Genomic DNA, 21,215 nt, shown 5'->3' on the forward strand with positions numbered 1-21,215 from the left:
TAGACTCTTTGTGTTGTGGAGAGTGCAGGAGCGCTGGAGGTGAATCCACAATCACTCATGATTCTGGGGGAACTCCCTTTTGCATCTCTTGCCTTAACTGCAAGAGGCACTTCAGGGAATTTCTTCCGATGGCGAATCTGTCTGCCTGAAGCAGACAAAAGGCAATTTCATGTAATTTAATTTTTTTTTAAATTTAGTCAAAGAGCACAGTAACAGGCCTCTTCTCACAAGTCTGTGTCTCCAATTTACACCCAGTTAACCAACACCTCCGGTACATTTTTAAACAGTGGGAGGAAACCAGAGCCCCGGAAAAAGCCCATGCAGACATACAAACTCCTTTCACTCAGCACGGGATTCAAACCCCAGTCTCAATTGCTAGTGCTGTGAAGGCCTTATGCTAACCGCTATGCCGACCGTGTCACTAATATGACACTGTTTTTAATTACATGACAATAATCTTGAAATTGATCCCCAGAAGGTTATACATTTAGAACATAAGAACAGGAGTTGGCCATCTGGCCCATCAAGCCTGATCCACCATTCAATGTGATCATGGCTAATCTGATGTAGGCTCATCTCTCCCAACCTGCCTTTTCCCCATATTCTCTTACTTCCCCTACTATGGAAAAATCTATCCATCCTGGTCTTAAATATATCTACTGGGCAGCAATTTACACAGATTCATCATCCACTGAGAAAAGTAGTTCCACCTCATCTCCATCATAAATCTACTACCCTTAATCTTGAGGCTATGTTCCCTGGTTCTAGTCTCCCCACCAATGGAAACAACTTATCTACCTCTATGTTATCTATGCCTTTCATAATTTTAAACATTTAAATAAGATCACCTTGCATTCACATGAATATAGGCCCAAAACTGGTTGCTCCCTTTATCCCACGAATCACCCAAGTAAACCTTTTCTGAATTGGCTTAAGTACCTCCTTAAATATGGAGAACAAAACTGTACATTAGATTCCACGTATGGTCTCACCAATGCCCCCCACCAATAGTTCCATAAAACATCATGGCTTTTATATTCCATGCCCCTTGCAATAGAGGTCAACATTTTATAAGCTTCTTAATTAGTTCAACTACAAGGAACCCCCAAATCTCTTGCACTAGGATAATTTAGTCTTGGTTCATTTAAATCTATGATTCTATTATTTAAATCAATGGTTTTCAAACTGCCCCCTAAACTCACAATACACCTTAAGCAATCTCTATGCCATAAGTGCTCTGTGATTAGTAAGGGATTATTAGGAGTGAAAATAAAAAAAGTTTGAAAACCACTGTTTTAATCATACCTCATTGACTCGTTATGTGCACCGTTTCATACCTCCAAAGGAAATGAGCCAATGACAATTTTTCTCAAGCAAAATATTTCAGTAACAATTGGTCTAGAGCAGTGATTCTCAACCATCCCTTCAAGCTCTCTTTATGAGCTTTAAAAGACAAATTGTTGAGGCCCAACACTGATATAAAATGTAGTGGAATGTCCCATTTAGCAATGCCATGAAGCATTGCCTCAGCTGAGAAGGATAACGAGCAGGTATCCATCCTAGATAGGAAAATAGAAAGTAGGAACAGGAGTAGGCCAAAAATGGCCCATCGAGCCTGCTCCACCATTCAATACGATCATGGCTGATCTAATTTATGACCTAACTCCACCTACCTGCCTTCTCCCCATATCCCCTAATTCCTCTATCATGTAAAAATTTATCTAACCGAATTAGTGTGGATAAGTGTGGTGAAGTTGCAAATTACATTTCAAATAGAAATATCAATCACACAATGCTTGAAAAACACCGGCAACATGTTGATGTCTTGCAAATGTGCTGACATAGCTCAATTGAAAGATTACATTATGAAATCACACTGTTGACAATGTGGTCAATGGAGCTTTCCCAATAATTGTTAGTAATGATTCAATAGTTAGACAGATGATAATTGTCAGTTTCATTAACTTTTTAGCATGAAAATGAGCAAGTGCATTGCTGAAACCATCTCGTATTTTTGGAAACAATTTTCAAAAGAGGATAATGAAACCAACAACAAAAATTCATTTAGGATGGGTGTTTTCATTCACTATGATCTTAGAATCTGTATACACAGTTCCAGAAGGACGTCACAGGCAGCTGAAGGAAATTCTTGAACTAAATTTAATTGGACTGAAACTGAACAATATACAACGCAAAAACATTTCACAAAATATTTGTTCAGGAAATGTAAACACTTTTTTGGGATTTTTATGGTCCTAGTTGAAAACCTTGTATTCCCAGATCCCTCTGTTCCACTGCACTCCTCAGGCAATTAGTCATGAAGGAAAAGGGCTTTTACATTCCTTTCTTCACCCCAGTATCCACTCTATTACTGCACATCCGCGCTGCACGACCTTATATCAGGACCCGTACTGCATTCTTGTTTTTCCTGAGGCTATCGTGGGCTCTACCGATTCATATTTAGAGTGAAAACAGGTAAGATCTACCTGCCTCTAATCTGTTATTAGTTTGGCCAAGGGTTACTGAATAGGAATTCTGATTGATCATTTCCTAGGAGCAAAAGAGTTACCAGAGAGTGGAAGAAGTAATATTGCATTCAGTCACGTGTTGAATTTCACCAAGATATCCAGTGCATGAAATGTTTCACTGTGATAAGGTAATGGCAATTTCATACAAAACAAAAAAATCAGGCCACTCTACATTTCCAGGAGAAAAATGTCTGCAGCCAAATCATGTGGATGCAACTGAAGAACGTTGGTTTTGAAGTTGTCATTGACGGAATGCATAATTGAACTGATGAAACATTTTGTTTTCCTATTTATTTGTTACAATGTGTGAAGGAAAAATATGGGACATTTGTAACTGATTGGGGAATTCTTGGACAACTGCAAGTACTTTCATGGGTAAACATTCCACCAATGTTGTATGAGCTAAACTCCACTTGTGGAATTTTTATCTCATAAAAAATATTTCATTCCACTATTTTTACAATTGTTGCACATTACATCCATATGGTTTTTATGCATTTATAGCTCCACTCAAAGTATTAAAAAACTTAACAGTACGAGCTAAAATTTACAAAATTTCTCTGGGCCTATCAACAAATTTAGAGATAAACATCTGTGACTAATCCTTTTCCAAATGGAATCACATTGATTTAAAGATCCTGCTCTTAGTTCCTCGCTCTTTGTAAATACGAAGGGCAGTATTTCTAGTGGTGCAGCAATGGGGACAGAACTTAACAGAAACAATGGATCTCATTGTGAATTCCATGGAGTTTTTAAATGGAAATTTAATCCAAATAAAACCAGTGTTATAGGGCCATGAAAGGTGAATGAACCATGCCTGGAATTGGTAACGTGGGCAGGAATTAGGTCAGCTTCAGGGGCGAGATAGTGCAACTGTGTAACAAAATCTTTCTCGGGGGCATTGTGCTTTCCAAGCCCAGTGACATATAATACATTTTATAGCAGCATATAGCTTACTTGAAACTCCCATGATGTAGAGTTAACTAAATCAATAACATAATGATCATAGAAAGTCTGATGGAATCAGAGAAGGGTTTGTGGCATGTCAGCGCATTCAAAGGGAATTGTCTCATGAATTTCAACAACTGAATATTAGATAGAGGGTGACTAATAACAACAGGCTGCAAGAAGACAAAATAGGTTGAATAAATAATAAACAAGTGGCAACTAGAATTTAGAATAAATGAGGAAATTATTTTATGAGAGAAATAATAAAGAGACAATGAAGTTCAAATAAAGTAGCTTACAAGGGTACGAACAGAAAGCCAAGTTTTTTGTAAATCCTGTAGCAGAGCGGGTTAATAGTGGTCAATAAGAGATTGAGATACACAAAGTCTTAACAGGATGAGCATTGCATTGAACCTGCATTAAAACTGGTTTGGCCACAAATCGAGATTATGTCAAGTTCTGGACCCCCAATTTTAGAAAGGATGCAAAATACTGAAGAGGATTCACAAAAGAGATGGTTCCAGCAATGAGGATCTTCAACAATCAGGTTAGTTTAGAGAATGCAAGTTGTTTTATTTGGAGCAAGAATTTTTGTTAGAACAGTACAAGATTAATAATGCATCAGGCAAGTCTGTAGAAGGAAACTGTTCCCATGGTTCAAAGACCAAAGACAAAAATTTGGGCAAAAGACAAATGAGAATGAGAGAAAAACATTTTATGATAGTTACAATCTAAATTTCACTCCCAAAAGGCACTGTGGAAACAATCAATAGTTTCAAAAAGAAATTGCATGGAGATTTCATAGAGAATTTTGGAGAGAGCCAGCAAACAGAACTAATGAATTGCTCAGTTATGTGTGTCCATAGTGTCAATGGGCCAAATGACTACCTGTGATCCTACAACCACACTGTGGAAAATTTCAGGACACATTTCTCTATCGCAACATTAAGCTTCGTCTTTCAGTGGAAAGGATTAATCCTCACCTTCATAAAGTGTCTGCATGGGTTTTCTCTGGGTGCTCCAGTTTCCCCCCCTCCCCCAACCCTCAAAAACATATCAGGGTTGTAGGCCAATTGGGTGAAATTTGGCGGCACAGGTTCGAACATCTCTAAATTGAAAATGCAAAATTTTTAAAAATGTTACTCCGGTAATAGAGAAACAGGTGCTGGAATCTTGAGCAGTAAAAGAATTGCTGGAGGAACTCAGCAGGTCAGACAGCATCTGCAGTTAGAAATAGTCATCAACGTTTTGGGTCTGAACCCTCTGTATATGGGAACTACTACAAGGACAGAGCGGTCAGATTCAATGTGAACTGGCCTAGAAATGATCAGAACATTGAGTTCAGGACATCGGTGGCAGGATTCATACTGTAGCTACCCATTTTTCCAAAGGGCACAAGATGATTGCTTTTATTGGAATGAAATATTTTCTCCTGCTAGTTAACAGCACCTGGCTCCTGAAGCATGTTTCTGATCTGTCTGATTTTTCTTCATTTTGATGAGAATTCTTCTGTTATCAGTAGTGGAGGTCTTCCTTGGAATACCAGGCCCTTTGCAATTACTGAGCTCACCAGTACATTTTAATTACATGTGAATTGTTTGATTACAAATTTAAAACTGTGGAGCCCAGGGGCAAATAAATGAAAAACATGTCTCTGTCCTAAACAATATGGAGGGCCTTCAATATCCGGTTTACTTTAGAGCTTTGCATACATAGGTAAAAATTTAACATTTTATATTATATATATGAATGAAACACGAAAATCTGCAGGTGCTGTGATTATAGTAAAAAACGCAGAAGTGCGCCCTCATGAGGTAAAAATATATAACCAACGTCAGGCCTGAGCCCTTCTTCAAGGTATTCTTCATACATAATTGATGGTTTGTATGGATATGATAGTACAGATTCTATCACCAATGTGTACATGTACAGATGGAAGTGTAGGATGACTGTGATTGGCTGAGAGTGTAGCCACACCTACTGGCAGGTCTTAAAAGATTGCTCCTAGCCAGACCAGGTCATTCTGGACTGGTCGACCTACTTGTGATATGCTCCAGTCTTTTAGTTAATAAAAGCCTTGGTTTGGATCAACAAGTCTTTGGTTCTTTAGACGCGCACTTCAATGGATTTATTTCCTTTTCAACAGGCAGAGTTCCTTTTGAACTGAGTGTACCACAGAATGTCCTTGACCAGCTAACTCTTTTCAGTCATTTATCTTCAATGTTCTGATCATTGTTCCACTTCTGTTTGTTTGTCATGTCAGCAGGAACACAAAATAGACATGACGTGCACACACAATAAAAAAAAAATCACTTGAAGCAGTGGACCTGGAGGAGACCGGTACAATTCCATGACCCAATGCCGTTTCATCACATCTCATGTGAGGTGGAATTTCAAGGCCTCAATCATTTACCTTGAAATTTTGACAGAGTATGTGTACAAGAAGGAAAGAAGAGGTAGACATTACTATCTCCCATTGTTACTTCTTCAGTTAGAATAACTGCAAAGGTAAAGAGGAAACCTCATGTGCTCCAACATTTTTAATGCATCCAACAATGATTTTAAAAATTTTAATTCAGAGATGCAGCAGGGTCGCAGGCCCTTCTGGCGCACAAGCCCAAATACAACCATGTAAGCAATTAGCCTTCTGACCTTGTCTATCTTTGGACCACGTGCACATGGGGTGAACATACAAACTCCTTACAGAGAATGCCAGATTCAAATCTGGGTCACTGGCTCTGTAATAACCATGACATGTGCTGTCCCTGCGGTGAATGTTAAAATCAAGTAAATCTCTTCTACTCACATATATCGAAGTTCAGATTCTCTTCGAACCAGTATATCTCTTATCCTTTCAATTTTAAATAGTTCATCCTCAATGTCATCCACAGTTATGGTAGAATCTGCCATTGATATTATATCTGTCTCTGCAATACAAAGGAAGGTATCAAAGGAATTGAAATAATGACTAAAACTGCTGAAAACATTCCGGGAGCTTGGCCACTGACTGTGGAGGAAGAAACAAATAACATGAGAGAGAAACAATGCTGGAATCATGGATTATAATATCTGCAGTTGTTGGAAAAATGAATGAAAAGTGAATGCTGCAAAAAACCCAGCAGCTCAGCTGCGACAGAAACTGGAAAGCATGGTTCACTGAAAAACGATATGGTGTCCGGAGAACTGCCACAATACCCCAATTAACCTACAACCTCGGTACATTTAAACAGTGGGAGGAAAGCATTGCGCCCAGAGGAAACCCACACAACATGAGAGAACATACAAACTTCTTGGAGACAGCGCCGGATTCGGACCTGGGTCGCCGGCGATGTAATAGCTATGCTGTTACGCTAACCATGCCCCCCATGCCAATCCTATATGAAGATTAAAATTATATTCTTCACACATGCTTTGGGGCTTTTTTTTTTTGAGTGTCGGTGATTGGAAAAGAGAGGTCAGAGTAGGACTGGGATGGAGAATTAAAGGGGAGAGGTTCTGGGAATTGCACACTCAATCTATATATGGCTTTACCAATGCAGACTAGACATTGTGTGCACTGAAAACAATTAGAAGAACAAGTCATTCACCGCTTCACCATAAAACACTACAGCACAGAAAACAGGCCTTTCAGCCCTTCTAGTCTGTGCCAAAATATCATTCCACTTGTCCCACTGACCTGCACCCATTCCATAACCCTTCAGACCTCTCCCATCAATATATTCTTAAATCTTTTAAGACTGAGCCTGCATTTACCACATCAGATGGCAGCTTGTTCCACACTCCCACCACTCTATGTTCCCCCTAATTTCCCTTTATCTTAAAGCCATGTCCTTTTGTATTTATCTCTCTTAACCTAAGTATAAAGAGCCTATTCTTTGTCTATACCCCTCATAATTTTGTAAACCTCTATCAAATCTCCCCTCATTCTTATACGCTCCAAGGAATAAAGTCCTAACCTGTTTAATCTTTGCCTGCAACTCAACTCCTGAAGACCTGGCAACATCCAAGTAAATCTTCTCTGCACCCTTTCAATCTTACTGATATCCTTCCTGTAGTTAGGTGGCCAGAACTGGACAAGTGAAGTGTTGCTTCACGTGAAAGGCCTTTTTGGGGCCCCGGACCGAGGTGAGGAAGAGATATGGATGCAAGTGTTGCACCTCCTGTGGACACAGGGGAAGGTGTCGGGGGTGCGAAGGGTGGGGAGGGATGAGTGCACGAGGGAATCACGGAGGGAAGGGTCCCTGCGGAAGGCCGAGAGGGGAGGAGGAGAAAAAATGTGTCTGGTGGTGGGAATTTTGGTAGATAATGAATGCAGAAGCTGGTGGAGTTGTAGGTGAGGATGAGGAGGATTCTATGTTGCTTGAGTCTGGGAGCCAGGAAAGATGAGGAGCAAATGGAGGAGATGTGGGTGAGGGCTGAGTTGATGGTGGTGAAGGGGAAGTTATGTTTGTGGAAGAAGGCAGACATTTTGGAAGATCTGGACTAGAATACCTCACCTTGGGAACAGATGCGTCGGAGACAGAGAAATTGAGAGAAGGGGATAGAACCCTTGCAGGGGACAGGGTGTGAGGAAGTTTAGTCAAGGTAGTTGTGGAGGGTTAGTAGCTTATGTCAGTGGAAATCTTGTCGCCTGAGATGGAAACAGAGAGAGCCAGGAAGGGAAAAGTGTTATCAGAGATGAACCAGGTGAGTTTGAGATCAGGGTAGAGGTCAGTGTGCCAGATCATAACTTCACCACCCATGACTGCAGGTTTGATGGTGAGGCTGGGATTGTGGCGGATAACAGACTGTTCTGAAGAGGAGAGGTTGGAATACGAGAGAGGGGTGGTAAAGGAATTGCTCAATGTAATTCAGCTTTTCAAACACATACTATTAGGATAATATTTGTGTACCCCATGTAGGATCTTCTAACTCAGTTCCTGAATGATATTACCTTAAAATAATCCTAAACTTTATTTCCAATAACTAATTCAATTAAGAGACACTTGAGACTTGCAAATTCTTTAACTGCCAACATCTACTCCATCACATCAGATAGGGCCATTTCCAATTTGCTGGCACTTTCCCATGGTTCAACAGCTCTTTAGATAACCATCATGTCTTTCATCAACTCTTTCTTCTAGTATCCCAAGATAAATCCCACCAATGTACCAACCTGAATAAGATTATGATCTCAATTCTAACAAAATAAATAATCCACCTTTGGCTTTTCTCCACTATGGACAGTTGGAACAACACTTGCCAAATCAATGCAAGATCAGCTAATTAAAATCTTGCCTATAAATTCATAAACTTTTCCTATTTTAAAAGGGGTTGCCGTCATTATTCACTTCTCTTCTGTGACTCACAATGTTGGGGAGAGTCTATATTTTAATCGGACTGTGCAAGCAGCTGGATAAAACAATGCTCCTATTTTTTTTTGCTTTTCAGTGGTCTGTCAGTATCCAAACCGAGCATCAAAAAACTGTTAGGAGAGACTGGGTATGGAAGGAATTATAACCCCCCTCCCCGCTTGCCCCAAGAAGACAGACAAAGCATATGCAATAGTAAATAGAATGATTTTACCTTTAAACCAAAATGAATTTTTCATAAAGGGAAGATAGTTATAGGAAAGATAAATGAATGGCAAGAGGGCAAGAAATGGGAAGGAAAAACTATTGAAACAAAATATTAAAAGGATGTTCTCTCCCAATATATTTTTAAATGGTAGATATTTTAATGATCTAATTTGACACATTAATCCTCTGAAAACAAATAAGTAATTTCTCAACATCACCACAGAAAATAAAATATATTTTGAAGGAAAACAGAAGTGCCAAACATTATTATCGAGCTGCAGGTGTCGATTTGAAACTGGTATGCGGTGATGTAATGCCACAATTAAAATGCATCCCGTGGGTAAGTCAAAAGGAAAAAAATAACTGGTACCCAATGTGTTGATATTAAACCATCAAGTCCTGGCATCAATAGTGGCTCACCAAGTCAGTTTCTCTCAGAAGTAAGGGTCACATGGAATACAGCAGGTAACAATAGGGACAGAAGAAAGGAAGTTTAGAGAAAAGTGAAAGAAAATGCTTTTTCTCTCTCTCTCTCTCTCTGCATTGCAACATTTGTTTCCATTTCTTTATTTATTTACATGTGTATATATCTTCTCGAGGTCAGTTTTTTTTTACACTACCAATAAATGGTAATTCTGCCTCACCTGCAGGACAAAGAATCCCAGGGTGAATGCCAATAAATCCAAACTTTGAACTTATATCATGAAAATTCAACAATATTTTTATTCTGCTCATTATGGACAGCAGAAAAGCAAAATGATAGAAAAGTATAAGTTAAGCAATTTGCAAATTTTTTTAATGGTTTGACAGGTTAGGTGCTGGTAAATGCTGAGGTAGTTTAGTGGTGTGTTATTCTTGAGGTAATGAATTCAACGGAATAGCTTAATACAAGGAATTGGGTGCACATTTTATATTTTGAGCCTAACTGAGAGATTGTTTTCAAAATGTGATACAATTAAGTGGGTTCTACCACAATTCAAGTTTCTTGTATAATAATATGCTTCATCAAAAATCTAGAATGTTTTGTGACAGTTATTTTTGATCAGATCTTCTTGAATTGTGCAGATATCACTGGTGAAAACAAATCATACAAATATACTCAAGTCTAGAGAACTGAAACGGACAGTTCCTTTCAGAAAACATAAGTTTTCTTTTTCTCTCTTTCAGTACTCTGTTTTCCTCTCACAAACTGACTGATGTTACAAATGTGGATCAGTTTTATCATAATGAATGAGTACTGGTCTATCCTTTCTAAAGAATGCACGCAAAAGCAAATATTTTTAGTAGATTGCTCAAGCTTGCTAGTGTTGTTTTCTTTATATTTTCACTGAGTCATTGAGAACAGATGAAAGGCCAGTCAATTCATCATTCCCATGTCAGCTGACAGACACACATCCCACCACTGCATTATTCTTCAAATATAGATCTTGTTCCCTTCTGGAAGTTTATCGAATCTGCTTCCAACACTTTCTGGTGGTGCTTTGCAGTTTCAACGTGCATTCATTTTTTAAAAAAATCACGTTCTCACTGGGGCTTTTGGCTATGACTTCACATTTACGCGTTTTGCTTACTCACTGGAAACAGTTTTTCCTTATTTACCCTTGGTGGTTTTAAGCATACCAATCAAATCTCCAATGAATCTTCACAGCCAAAAATCCCACTTGTTCAATCCAACCTGTCAATAGTCACAGTTAGAAGAATATAATTCAAAGCTCTTTTAAATTAATCCATCAACCTCATCCAATTGTTTGCACCTTTCTTTCCATCTCTCATACACTGAACATTAATTTGAGAACCAAATCACGTAGCTACTTCAAGTGATCCTGGGGGCAAGGTTTTTTTTAAGTCATGAAATAGAGATCGAACTAATATGTGTTGACCTGACTCATTCTATGGCAGTTGGTCAAAATAATTTTATGGAATATCTGTTTTATTGGAGACCAGAGGTAAAATTATATTTTTTTTAAATTTAACATAAATTGACATACAGATTTTCATTTAAAATTTACAAAGTTTTTTTTTTAAAGTAAAAACATTCATATTGCAAATTAGAGTCTGATTAACTCAACGAGTAAACTAAAATTAGGTTAGTCAGTGCATCGAGGTGCAAAAGGCTATCTACGTTATGTCAATGCATTGGTTATGATCAAGAGGATGTTCACTCCTCCAGAGAATGTTTACAGCCAAATGAAGACAGTGAGCCTTTTGAACGATAGTTTCAATAGATAGTATTCTGTTGCTCAATCCTGATCGTTGATTTTACTGAATTAAATGCTGTTTATGATTTTATCACTTGTATTGGATATGATGCAGTTGATGGTCCTGCAAATCAGGATAGAAGCAGATTGCAATCAGATTTTAAAAAAGCATTTATATATAGGAGCAATTCTGTATGTTTTTCAATGTTAAAAATATTTGGAAATAAATTCCTGATAACATAATCAATCAACAATGCATGAAGCAGGCCTATGACATGTATTCAAGGGCAATGATTTCCAAGGATCGATCTAATTTAGTGAATTTACAATTAAATTCATTTTCTTGCATCATCAAACTTTAAGATGGTACCACGGTGGCATGAAGCAAGTACATCTCAGGAGAAACCAGATTGGTTCGAGCTGAGCCAGGCATGCAGTCAAGCTTCATCCTTACAAAGGGACCCTTAAGTGAGAATGTGAAATTTGTTGTGGTGTTCAGTATTTTCCCTTACCAATAGATATTGTCACACAAGATCTCAAAAGCTCCTCTGAAACTCAAATCCAATCCACTTCCTGCCAAAAAATATAGACGACAAACAGATGAAGTTCAATGCCAAGTGCAGATATCTTGTTGCTCCCACATTGAAAACGCCCTTGATCCAAGCACCCAGTTCTCATTCTGTGAACAACCATTTCCAAAATTTCTACAATTATAAAAGCAATGTGACTAGCAAATTGATACCGAAAAAAAAATTACTTTTATATACATCTTGGAACTTAACAGCTAATTTGAATCAAGGTTGAGTAACAGCACTGGTGTCACTAGGGGGGTGTGGACCGCACTGGGTGACACCATCAGAGGAGGCTGACACCAAAATGACTGTCTATAAAATTTTTGTTCAGTTTTCAGCAGAAATTTATTATTTTTTATGAAAATATCCCACAATGGCAAAAACATTTTTTTTGTAAAGCTAGTTTACATGTATCAATATACCTAAAAGGCTAAAACTCGATGATAATTTACTTTCTGAACCTCGAATGCGCTCCGGTCAGAGCTGTCATCATTACCCAATTACAATGGTGCTTCAAATCATGTGGTTTTGTCTGCACGCGCAACGAGCACGCGTGGTTGTTTTTGTTGTTGCTGGTGTTTTTATAGTCGCTGCTTTCAACAAATTTTTCTGGTGTTTTAGCTACAATATTGTGGTCATCAGTATTCGTGAATGCATGCCAATAACTTTTTTGAGAATTAAGTCGCAATTAAACATTTTTATTTTGAATTCTATCATCTTCTTACCAAATTTTCACTTTAACTGCATACAACTGTGTAAATATAAATACATTTAGGCTGAGCTTATGATATTTAAAGGTGTGATTTTAATTTTGCCAGTTATTTATCTCACTCAGTGGCAGATTAACCATGAGTAGATTTAAGTGGGGGGGGGGGGGCACAAAGAGAGGGGCAGCAGGAGCAGGAACCTCTGAATCTAATATTCTATCGACCCCTTGGATAGTCTGAATGACCCCCCCCCCCCCGCGAGAATCTCTAATACAAGTTATTTAAAGTCATTTTATTCTATTCAATGGGGAGGGGGTAGTTAATCCGCCACAGCTCTCACTAATATTGTCATTACATTTAGTGATAGACGGGAATTACGACTCACACCAGAATGTTGACAGGATGTCAGGGTTTGAGTTACAGAGAGAGGTTGAGCAGCCTGGGGCTTTTTTTTCTCTGGAGCGTAGAAGATTGAAGGGGGGATTTGATGGAGGTGTTCAAGCTTTTAAAAGGGACAGAGTCAACGTGGATAGGCTTTTTCAATTAAGAGTGGGGGGGGGGGGGGATATTCAAACCAGGGGCCATGATTTGAGATTGAAGGGGGAAAATTATAAGGGGAACATGAGGGGAAATTTCTTCACGCAGAGGGTGGTTGGGATGTGGAATAAGCTTCCTGCGGAGGTCGTTATTTACATTTAAGGAAAGACTGGATAATTACATGGAGGGGAGAGGATTGGAGGGGTATGGACCAGGTGCTGGTCAGTGGGAGGAGGAGGGTGGGGATTTGTTCTGGCATGGACTAGTAGGGCCGAACTGGCCTGTTCTGTGCTGTATATGGTTACCAGTAGCATTAGTACAAAAACCAGGAGGAAAGATTCTGGCTCGGGAGGGGACGCCAGGAGTTGACGCCACTGAGCAGCAAGCAGGGATTTCAGCCCTTGTTCGAGGGTTCGACCTCTCTCCTTCTCCGACCGCCTTGAGAGACCCGGGAAGCTCCGTCGACGTGCCAGGTTGGCAATGATGGACGCGGCCGCTCAGCCCCGCCAACCCATCCGCGCAGTCCGGAGGGTGACAGGCGGCTTCTTCCGCACACCTGGGCGACTCTGGGCTTCGGATGCCCGCTCCGAAGGGGACTGTCCACGTCCCAAATGTTGAACATGCCCATTTCGAAGGTACTGCAATAGGAGCTTGGCTTTGTTCCAGGAGATTTCAAGGCTCAGTGTTCCTTCAAGTAACGATGAAGGAGATTAACTCACCTGCATCCCGACACTCAAGGTTTGGTGTCCTGCAGCAATTTTTTTAAATGCAGCACAAACGCTTGCAATAAATAACCTCAAATAAATTGCAAGAAGCCCCAGTGTTCACGTTGCCACCAAACCCAATGAAGCCCCTCCCGCGGTGACTTGAACATCGTTCCAACCTGGGTGCAGAGCTGCCAGGCTCGAATTGGTCTTTTCATTTACCTTTTCCAGCGTCTGCACTCCACGTAGTTGATCCCAGAGATCCGTAATGTTTTGCGCATGGTTTTTCATTCTCCATGATTCAGTAAATTTTAAAACAGCACCGCACTTGCACTTTCTGCCCCCCACTCCAACCCTTGCGCCTTGTTACGGGTCAGCACCCTTCGGGATTCCGGCAGGCGACCCTTCTCCCCGTTGCTTCACTTCAGTGGCCGAGCAGCAGCCGCCCCCCCCCCCCCCCCAAGCCCCAGCCCGAGGGCTGGACCGGTCTGAGTGTGGAGTTCGGAAATTGCCCAGGGAGGTGGACGCACCGAGCCGACTTTCAGAGACACCTGCTGGATTCTGACGGCGTTGTCGCTTAGGGAAGGGTTTCTTGGCAACGATTCTGTTCTCCAGTTTAAAAATATCTTTTTGATAGAAATTGCAAATCGAATGGTCGGCTGTGCTGTTCCCTCCACTGATGGTCACCGCCAAGCATCAGTTTCATTCTGCTCATTTGCAAGTCGCTTGGGCCACGATTTTCATCACCTTTTATATTCAGAATCGCAAATGGTTTTAGAGAGGAGGAAAAAACACCCACTGACCTAAGCATCTAAAGTAGTGCCCCATGACATGAAACCTCCAGCTGGGGCATTGCTTCACGTTTAAACGTGTGGAGTATGATGTTGGTTCATGCATTTCTGCTGAGGTGGCTGCCTGAAGCGGGGTAAAATGCAAGGAAAGCCATCTGAACCCAGGAGGGATGGAATTATTTAATCATTCACTCAACTTTCCCTGGACAGCACTGTTGCCTAATCGTTACTTGAAGGAACACTGTGCCTTTAAATCTCCTGAAATAAAGCCAAGCTCCTATTGCAGTACCTTCTAAATTGGCATGTTCAACATTTGGGACGTGGACAGTCAAGTTCAGATCTAAGCTGAAGATGGAAAGTAATAGCGGTAATACAGAGCAAAATCCTCCCTCCAAACCTGCAAGAACACTTATCCTGAGGGGTCAGCATGCCTAAGAGTTCAAAGGCTCCATATTACCAGGACGGTCCATCGAAGTCCAAGATGTTCCCCTTCCTTCTGCTGGTGTAGCCCTCAACTCCCTCTCTTTGCTAAACATCCTCAAGGGCAGCATGCTCAATGCCCACATCACCTGAAGAACTCACCACCCTCAAATGTCAAACCTGACATTTGCCAACATTATCAACACAGGCCTCTTACCCAGAAGTCTCCACAGTTGCAGGAAACTGCAGAGAAAAAAAAATAGTAAACAATGTTGTGGAGGTCATTGACATGGTAGAACATCAGAGCCCACTCCACCACCCATTGATATCAGACCAAGCCAACAATTGCCTCAAAGTCCAATGGCTCCTATGAAGTCTGTTCTTTCATCCAATGTTTCTCATGTTACCATTTCTTCTGAACCTTTTACTTATCCTCATCACAGCCTCTCATTTCCCCTTTCCAGTAGTAGCATGTTCCCTTTCATGTTATGTCAATCAAAGGGTTGTCAAATGTTTCAAACAGGGCTAAACCATTTGAGGTTGCTTTCCATTATTTTCAACACCAACAAGATTTTCTCACCTTTTCTTTCTTGCTTTCAACAGGTTGGCAATGTGTTTGTTTAATAATTTTAACAGTTTGTTATGTCCAATATCATTGCATTTATCGTGTGCCAATCCTTGAGAAAAGCATCTAACAGGACTTTATGGAGTCAAGGGATCAACAGGATATTAGGCACTGGGGATTGGTAGGTACAAAGTTTACAGGAAGAGCTAAAACACAATACAACCAATAGATGCTTAATAAGTTTCAGGGGAATGAGCAAGACAATAGATTAGAATTTAACATCAGCTATAATCCATACACATTCAAGGAAAGCTTTGTGGTGACTTTTTTTTCCAGATTCACCAGTCATTCGACTACAGCTCAGTCTTCAACAACTCCATTCCCTCAGTATTGGGCAACAAGCTCCAAACCCTGGGCCTCTGTACCACCACCCCCACCCACCCAGCAACGGGATCCTTCCTCGTCGGAAAACCACAGTCAGTACGAATTGGAAACAACTTCTCCTCCTCACTGACAATCAACACAGGTGCACCTCAAAGATGCATGCTCTGCCCACTGCTCTAGTCACTCTAAACCCATGACTGTGTGGCCAGGCACAATACAAATGCCGTCTACAAATTTGCTGATGACACGACAGTTGTTGGCAGAAGCTCAGACAGCAATGAGGAAGCATACAGGAGGGAGATAGATCAGTTAGTTGAGAGGTGTCACAACAACACCCTTGCAATTAACGTTAGCAAAATCAAGGAGCTGATTGTGGAAATCAGGTGAACCCAAACCAATTCTCCTCAAGGGGTCAGCAGTGGAGAGGGTCAAGAACATCAAATTCCTAGGTGTCAACATCTCTGAGGATCTGTTCTGGGACCTCCACGTCAATGCAATCCCGAAGAAGGCTCACCAGCAGCTACATTTTGTGCAGAGTTTGAGAAGATTTGGTATATCACCAAAGACTCTTGAAAATTTCTACAGGTGTACCGTGGAGAGCATTCTGGCTGATTGCATGCACATGACAGGAAAATACACCAGAGAGTTGTTAACTCAGCAGGCGACATCTTGTCTTCACTCCATCGAGGACATCTACAAGAGGTGGTAACTTAAGAAAGCAGCCTCAATCCTCAAGGACCCCCACCACCCACACTGCTACCATCAGGAAAAAAGGTACAGAAGCCTGAAAACAAGCACCCAGCAGCGCAAGGACAGTTTCTTCCCCTTTGCCATCAGATTAATCACAGGAACTACCTCACTTTATCCTATTTTCTTGCACTATTTATTTATTTTTAAATGCAACTTAGCAATATTTGCACTGCACTGCTTCCATAAAGTATCCAATTTTGTGAGACGATCAATGACAACAAATTTTGATTCATTCCAATCCTAAATGTCAAGGCCTTGCACAATGACACAAAGAATTGCCACCTCAGTGATTAGGATTTGGAGTTGAGCTCAAAATTAGAATCTTGGCATCTGAAGTGCAGAAGCAATAAGATGGACTTCTGGATTAAGTAGAGCTTGTGAAGGAAAAACCAGAAAGGAAGGGACTTGATAGCAAGTTCCATTGTCATTTTAATTGACAATATTGCATTGTACTGTAATGTTCGGTGTTCTATTGAATTTACAATATTACTATTGTAATATGTTTCCACAACCGTCTGAAGCAACAAATTCCACTGATTTACCACCCACTGGGTGAAGAAATTTCAACAAATCTGAGTTCTCTGCAGATGCCCTTCAATCCTGAAGTTGTCCCCTCTTGGCCTAGACTCTCCCACCATGGGAAACAGTAAAAGCACGACGCTGGAGAAACTCAGCTGGTCAACCAGTGTACTTTATGTAGCAAAGCATTTCAGGCTTGAGCCCTTCATCAAGGTATGAATGCTGCACGAAGTACACTGGCTAGCCAGCTGAGTTTCTCCAACATGGTGTTTTCATCTATAGTGGCTGCAAGTCTTTTGTGTTTTATTTCTGGAAAACAGCCTTTCTATATCTACTCTGTCAATGCCTTTCAACATTCAATGTTTTTCAACGCAATCCCTCTCATTTTCCTAAATTTCAACAAGTACAAAAAAGAACTGTCAATTGCTCCTCATAATGATAACCGTTCCATTCCCAAATTCCTTGTGAACATCCTCTGAACTCTCTCCAATGTCAGCACATCCTTTCTTAAATGAGAACCCCAGAACTGCTCACAATCCTCCAAGTGAGGTCTCCCCAGTGTCTTATAAAGCCTCAACATCACATCCTTGCATTTATATTCTATTCCTCTTGAAATGAATGCCTTCTTCTTGTATGAAGACTCCCAGGTCCCTTTGCATCTGGGTATTTTCAATTTTCTTTCCCCATATAAAATATAATCTGTTCGCTTATTTCTTCTACCAAAGTGCATGACCATCCACTTTCTGGCATTGTACTCCATTTGCCACTTCTCCGCCCACTCTCCTAGTTTGTCTAAGTCCTTCTGCATCACTACCTGCTCATCCACCAACTTTCATAACATCTGCAAACTTGGCCACAAAGCCATTCATTCCATCATCCAAATCATTAATATGTAACATAAAAGGAAGCTGCCCCAACACCGACCCCTGCGGAAACTGGCAGCCAACCAGAGTATGATCCCTGTATTCCAACACTCTGCTTCCTGTCAATCAGCCAATGCTCTACCCACGCGAATATGTTTCCTGTTATATCATGGGCTCTTATCCTGTTACATAGCCTTATGTGTAGCACCTTGTCAAAGGCCTTCTGAAAATCAAAATACACATCATTCACTGCTTCTCTTATCTTGCCCCTTCTTCAAAGAATTCTAATAGGTGTGTCAAGCAAGATTTTCCTTTCATGTGCCTCCAGGTATTCTGTAACATCATGCTTGACAATTGACTGCAGCATCTTCCCAACCACTGACATCAGGCTAACTGGTCTATAATTGCTTTTCTGTTGTCTCCTTCCCCCTTCTTGAATAGTAGGGTGACATTATGATTTTATGGTCCTCCGGAATCTATTGATTCCTGGAAGTGCATGACCCATGCCTCCACAAACTCCACCTCTACTTCTGTCAGAACCCAAGGGTACAAATCCATCTGTTGCAGGAGACTTATTCACCCTTAGACCATTCAGCTTTCCAAATACCTTCTCCCTTGAAATAGTAACGCACTCACTTTCCTTCCCTGAAACCCTTTGACATCCACAGTGAAGTTTCTCTGACATCTCCTTGTCTCCCATTATTATTTCTCTAGCATAACTTTCTAGTGGTCTTGTTTCTACTCCCACCTCCCTTTTACTCTTTATATAATTTAAGAAGCTTTTTTCGTATCCTGTTTGATATTATTTGCTAGCTAACTTTCATACATAATCTCTTCCCTCTTCATGAGTTTTTCCCATAACCTTCTGCAACATTTTTTTTTTAAAAAAAGCTTCCCAATCCCCCATCTTCCCACTAATTTTGTTTTTACATTGGGTTTGACTTCCCTCGTCAGCCACAGTGTGATGTTTTTCCATTTTTTTCGATATGTATTCATCCTGCACTTCATTTCTTGCAGAAACTCCAACCATTGCTGATCTGCTATCTTCCCTACTAGTGCCTCCTTCCCATCTACTTTCGCCATTTCCTCTCTCATGCCACAGTAATTCCCTTTACACCTCTGACTTCAGTTACTCCTTGTTAAACCTCAAGTTGAACACAATCACATTGTGAACACGGTCCCACAATGGTTCCTCTACTCTAAACTCTCATCCTCTCTGGTGCATTACACAACACCCAATGTTATACACTCAATCCCCTCGTAGGCTCTAAAAATTTGGTCTAAAAAGTAATCGCGTGGGCTTTCTACAAATTCTCTCTCGTGATCCAGTCTCAATGTAGTTTTCCCAATCTACTTGCTTGTTAAAATCCCCCATGACTACCATAACATCGCCCTTCTGACATGCCTTTTCTTCTTGCTGCTGTGATAAATGGCATTCTTACAAAGAGTCAGCCATATATCAATGCCAGCTCTTACTGAGCAGGCGAAACAACAGGAATGGAAGAAAACAATAAGTTGGTTTCCTTTTGATGAACATCCTCAGAACTGAGAACTGTTGGAAGCAAATTAAATAAGCAAGTCTGTACACACTAGGGCATGTGCAACACACAAATGTGTTGGAGAAACTCAGCAGGTCATGCAGCATTCATATTAGCATTTTACAGCTTTTCCCAGTTCTAGAATTTTTATTGACAGATGGTGCCTGGCCAAATAAAATATTCATAATTTCATTTCAGATTTTAATTATTTGAAACATTTTACTTTTGGACCTGAGCTCTCACGCTGCACTCCGTAAACCTGATTTGTCAGTTACTATTAATGGCAGCAACAGTATTTTTGTCATGGCGAGCTCTCCACTGGCCACCGTGACAGAGGTGCACCAAAGAAGGACTGCCTAAAGAAATCTCTTGGTGCCTGCCACATTGACCACCGCCAATGGGCTGATATCGCCTCAAACCGTACATCTTGGCGCCTCACAGTTTGGCGGGCAGCAACCTCCTTTGAAGAAGACCGCAGAGCCCACCTCACTGACAAAAGTCAAAGGAGGAAAAACCCAACACCCAACCCCAACCAACCAATTTTCCCCTGCAGCCGCTGCAACCGTGTCTGCCTGTCCCGCCTCGGACTTGTCAGCCACAAACGAGCCTGCAGCTGACATGGACTTTTTACCCCCTCCATAAATCTTCGTCCGCGAAGCCAAGCCAAAGAAGAAGAAGAAGATTAATGGCAGCAACAGTAGTTTTGTCAATGCACTGACATCTAGTGAGCAAAAGTACCAATGCGGCAACTCTTCAGGATTGATTTTAATGACATAAACTAAAGATTGAAACGGGAACAATTCTTTATTTACGTTAACATCCTTTCCTTCACCATAGCTATAATATTAAAACATAGTAGGAAGAATAAACCGACCCCTACCACATTACAGAAGGCTGTTTGTCCTGTTTTGATGGATGATATCTGAGCACAATGCAGGTAAAGCAGCAACTGAAGGAAAGACAGAGTCAATATTTAAAATCACGAATTGGTAAAAAAAACAAGTTGCACAGTAAAATCCCCATTTTCGGGAGTTCAAGCAACTGGCAGCCTCAAGCAAGCAGCAAAAAACATCGCAGAAAAGAAATACCGTATATTTCGACCCTCCCCCCCCCCACCCCACCCCACCCCAAAACACACACACACTTTTTCAACCTCATTTTAAGAATCTTATCATATATTGGGCATACAGGTCTACGTCCAAAAATCACGACGCCTCAGATGTTGGGCATTTGTCGGCCTACAAGTCGACCCCCAAAAGTTAGGGCCCATGGAAATCTTCAAATGCAAAATTCAACCTAAAATTCCCAGCAGGTATTTTTTTGTACATTTTCATGAAAAAAGGATGGATAGATGAAAATGGTGTAGAACTATGGATAGACAATGTGTGGAACAGGCAACCAGGCAGTTTGTGCAAGGAACAGTGATGGTCTGGGATATGTCACTTAACTGAGAACACTTAAACTAGATTAGGAGAAAATAACTCTTACATGGCGGCTATCCCAGGTGGTTTGGAGTCTTTATTGCAACCTCTTGATGTCTGCTAGAACAAGCCATTCAAAGGCCATGTGCGCAAGGAATGGAATACATACACGACGAGTGCAGAAAAGTCATTTACAAAAGGCAGGACAATGC

General features: G+C 40.8%; 1 protein-coding gene across 6 annotated transcripts in view; it reads right to left on the bottom strand.

Moving 5' to 3' along the window:
• Window positions 1-20,534, bottom strand: part of LOC138759355 (bMERB domain-containing protein 1-like) — a 55,456-nt gene extending 34,922 nt beyond the window's left edge. For 5 of the 6 annotated variants that reach the window (XM_069929586.1, XM_069929583.1, XM_069929585.1 and 2 more), the window contains exons 1-2: window positions 13,975-14,105; window positions 6,283-6,403 (exon numbers count right to left, since the gene is read on the bottom strand). In XM_069929586.1, coding sequence (XP_069785687.1) covers window positions 6,283-6,403; window positions 13,975-14,050 — 197 coding nt within the window. In that variant the 5' untranslated portion in view covers window positions 14,051-14,105. Of the gene's footprint in view, window positions 1-6,282; window positions 6,404-13,974; window positions 14,106-20,462 lie in introns of those variants that run through there. The other variant, XM_069929587.1, reaches the window with a different exon arrangement.
• Between the last annotated feature and the right edge of the window lie 681 nt (window positions 20,535-21,215).

Source organism: Narcine bancroftii, chromosome 3 (assembly GCF_036971445.1).
Source record: "Narcine bancroftii isolate sNarBan1 chromosome 3, sNarBan1.hap1, whole genome shotgun sequence".
In the NCBI taxonomy this organism is placed as follows: Eukaryota; Metazoa; Chordata; class Chondrichthyes; order Torpediniformes; family Narcinidae; genus Narcine; species Narcine bancroftii.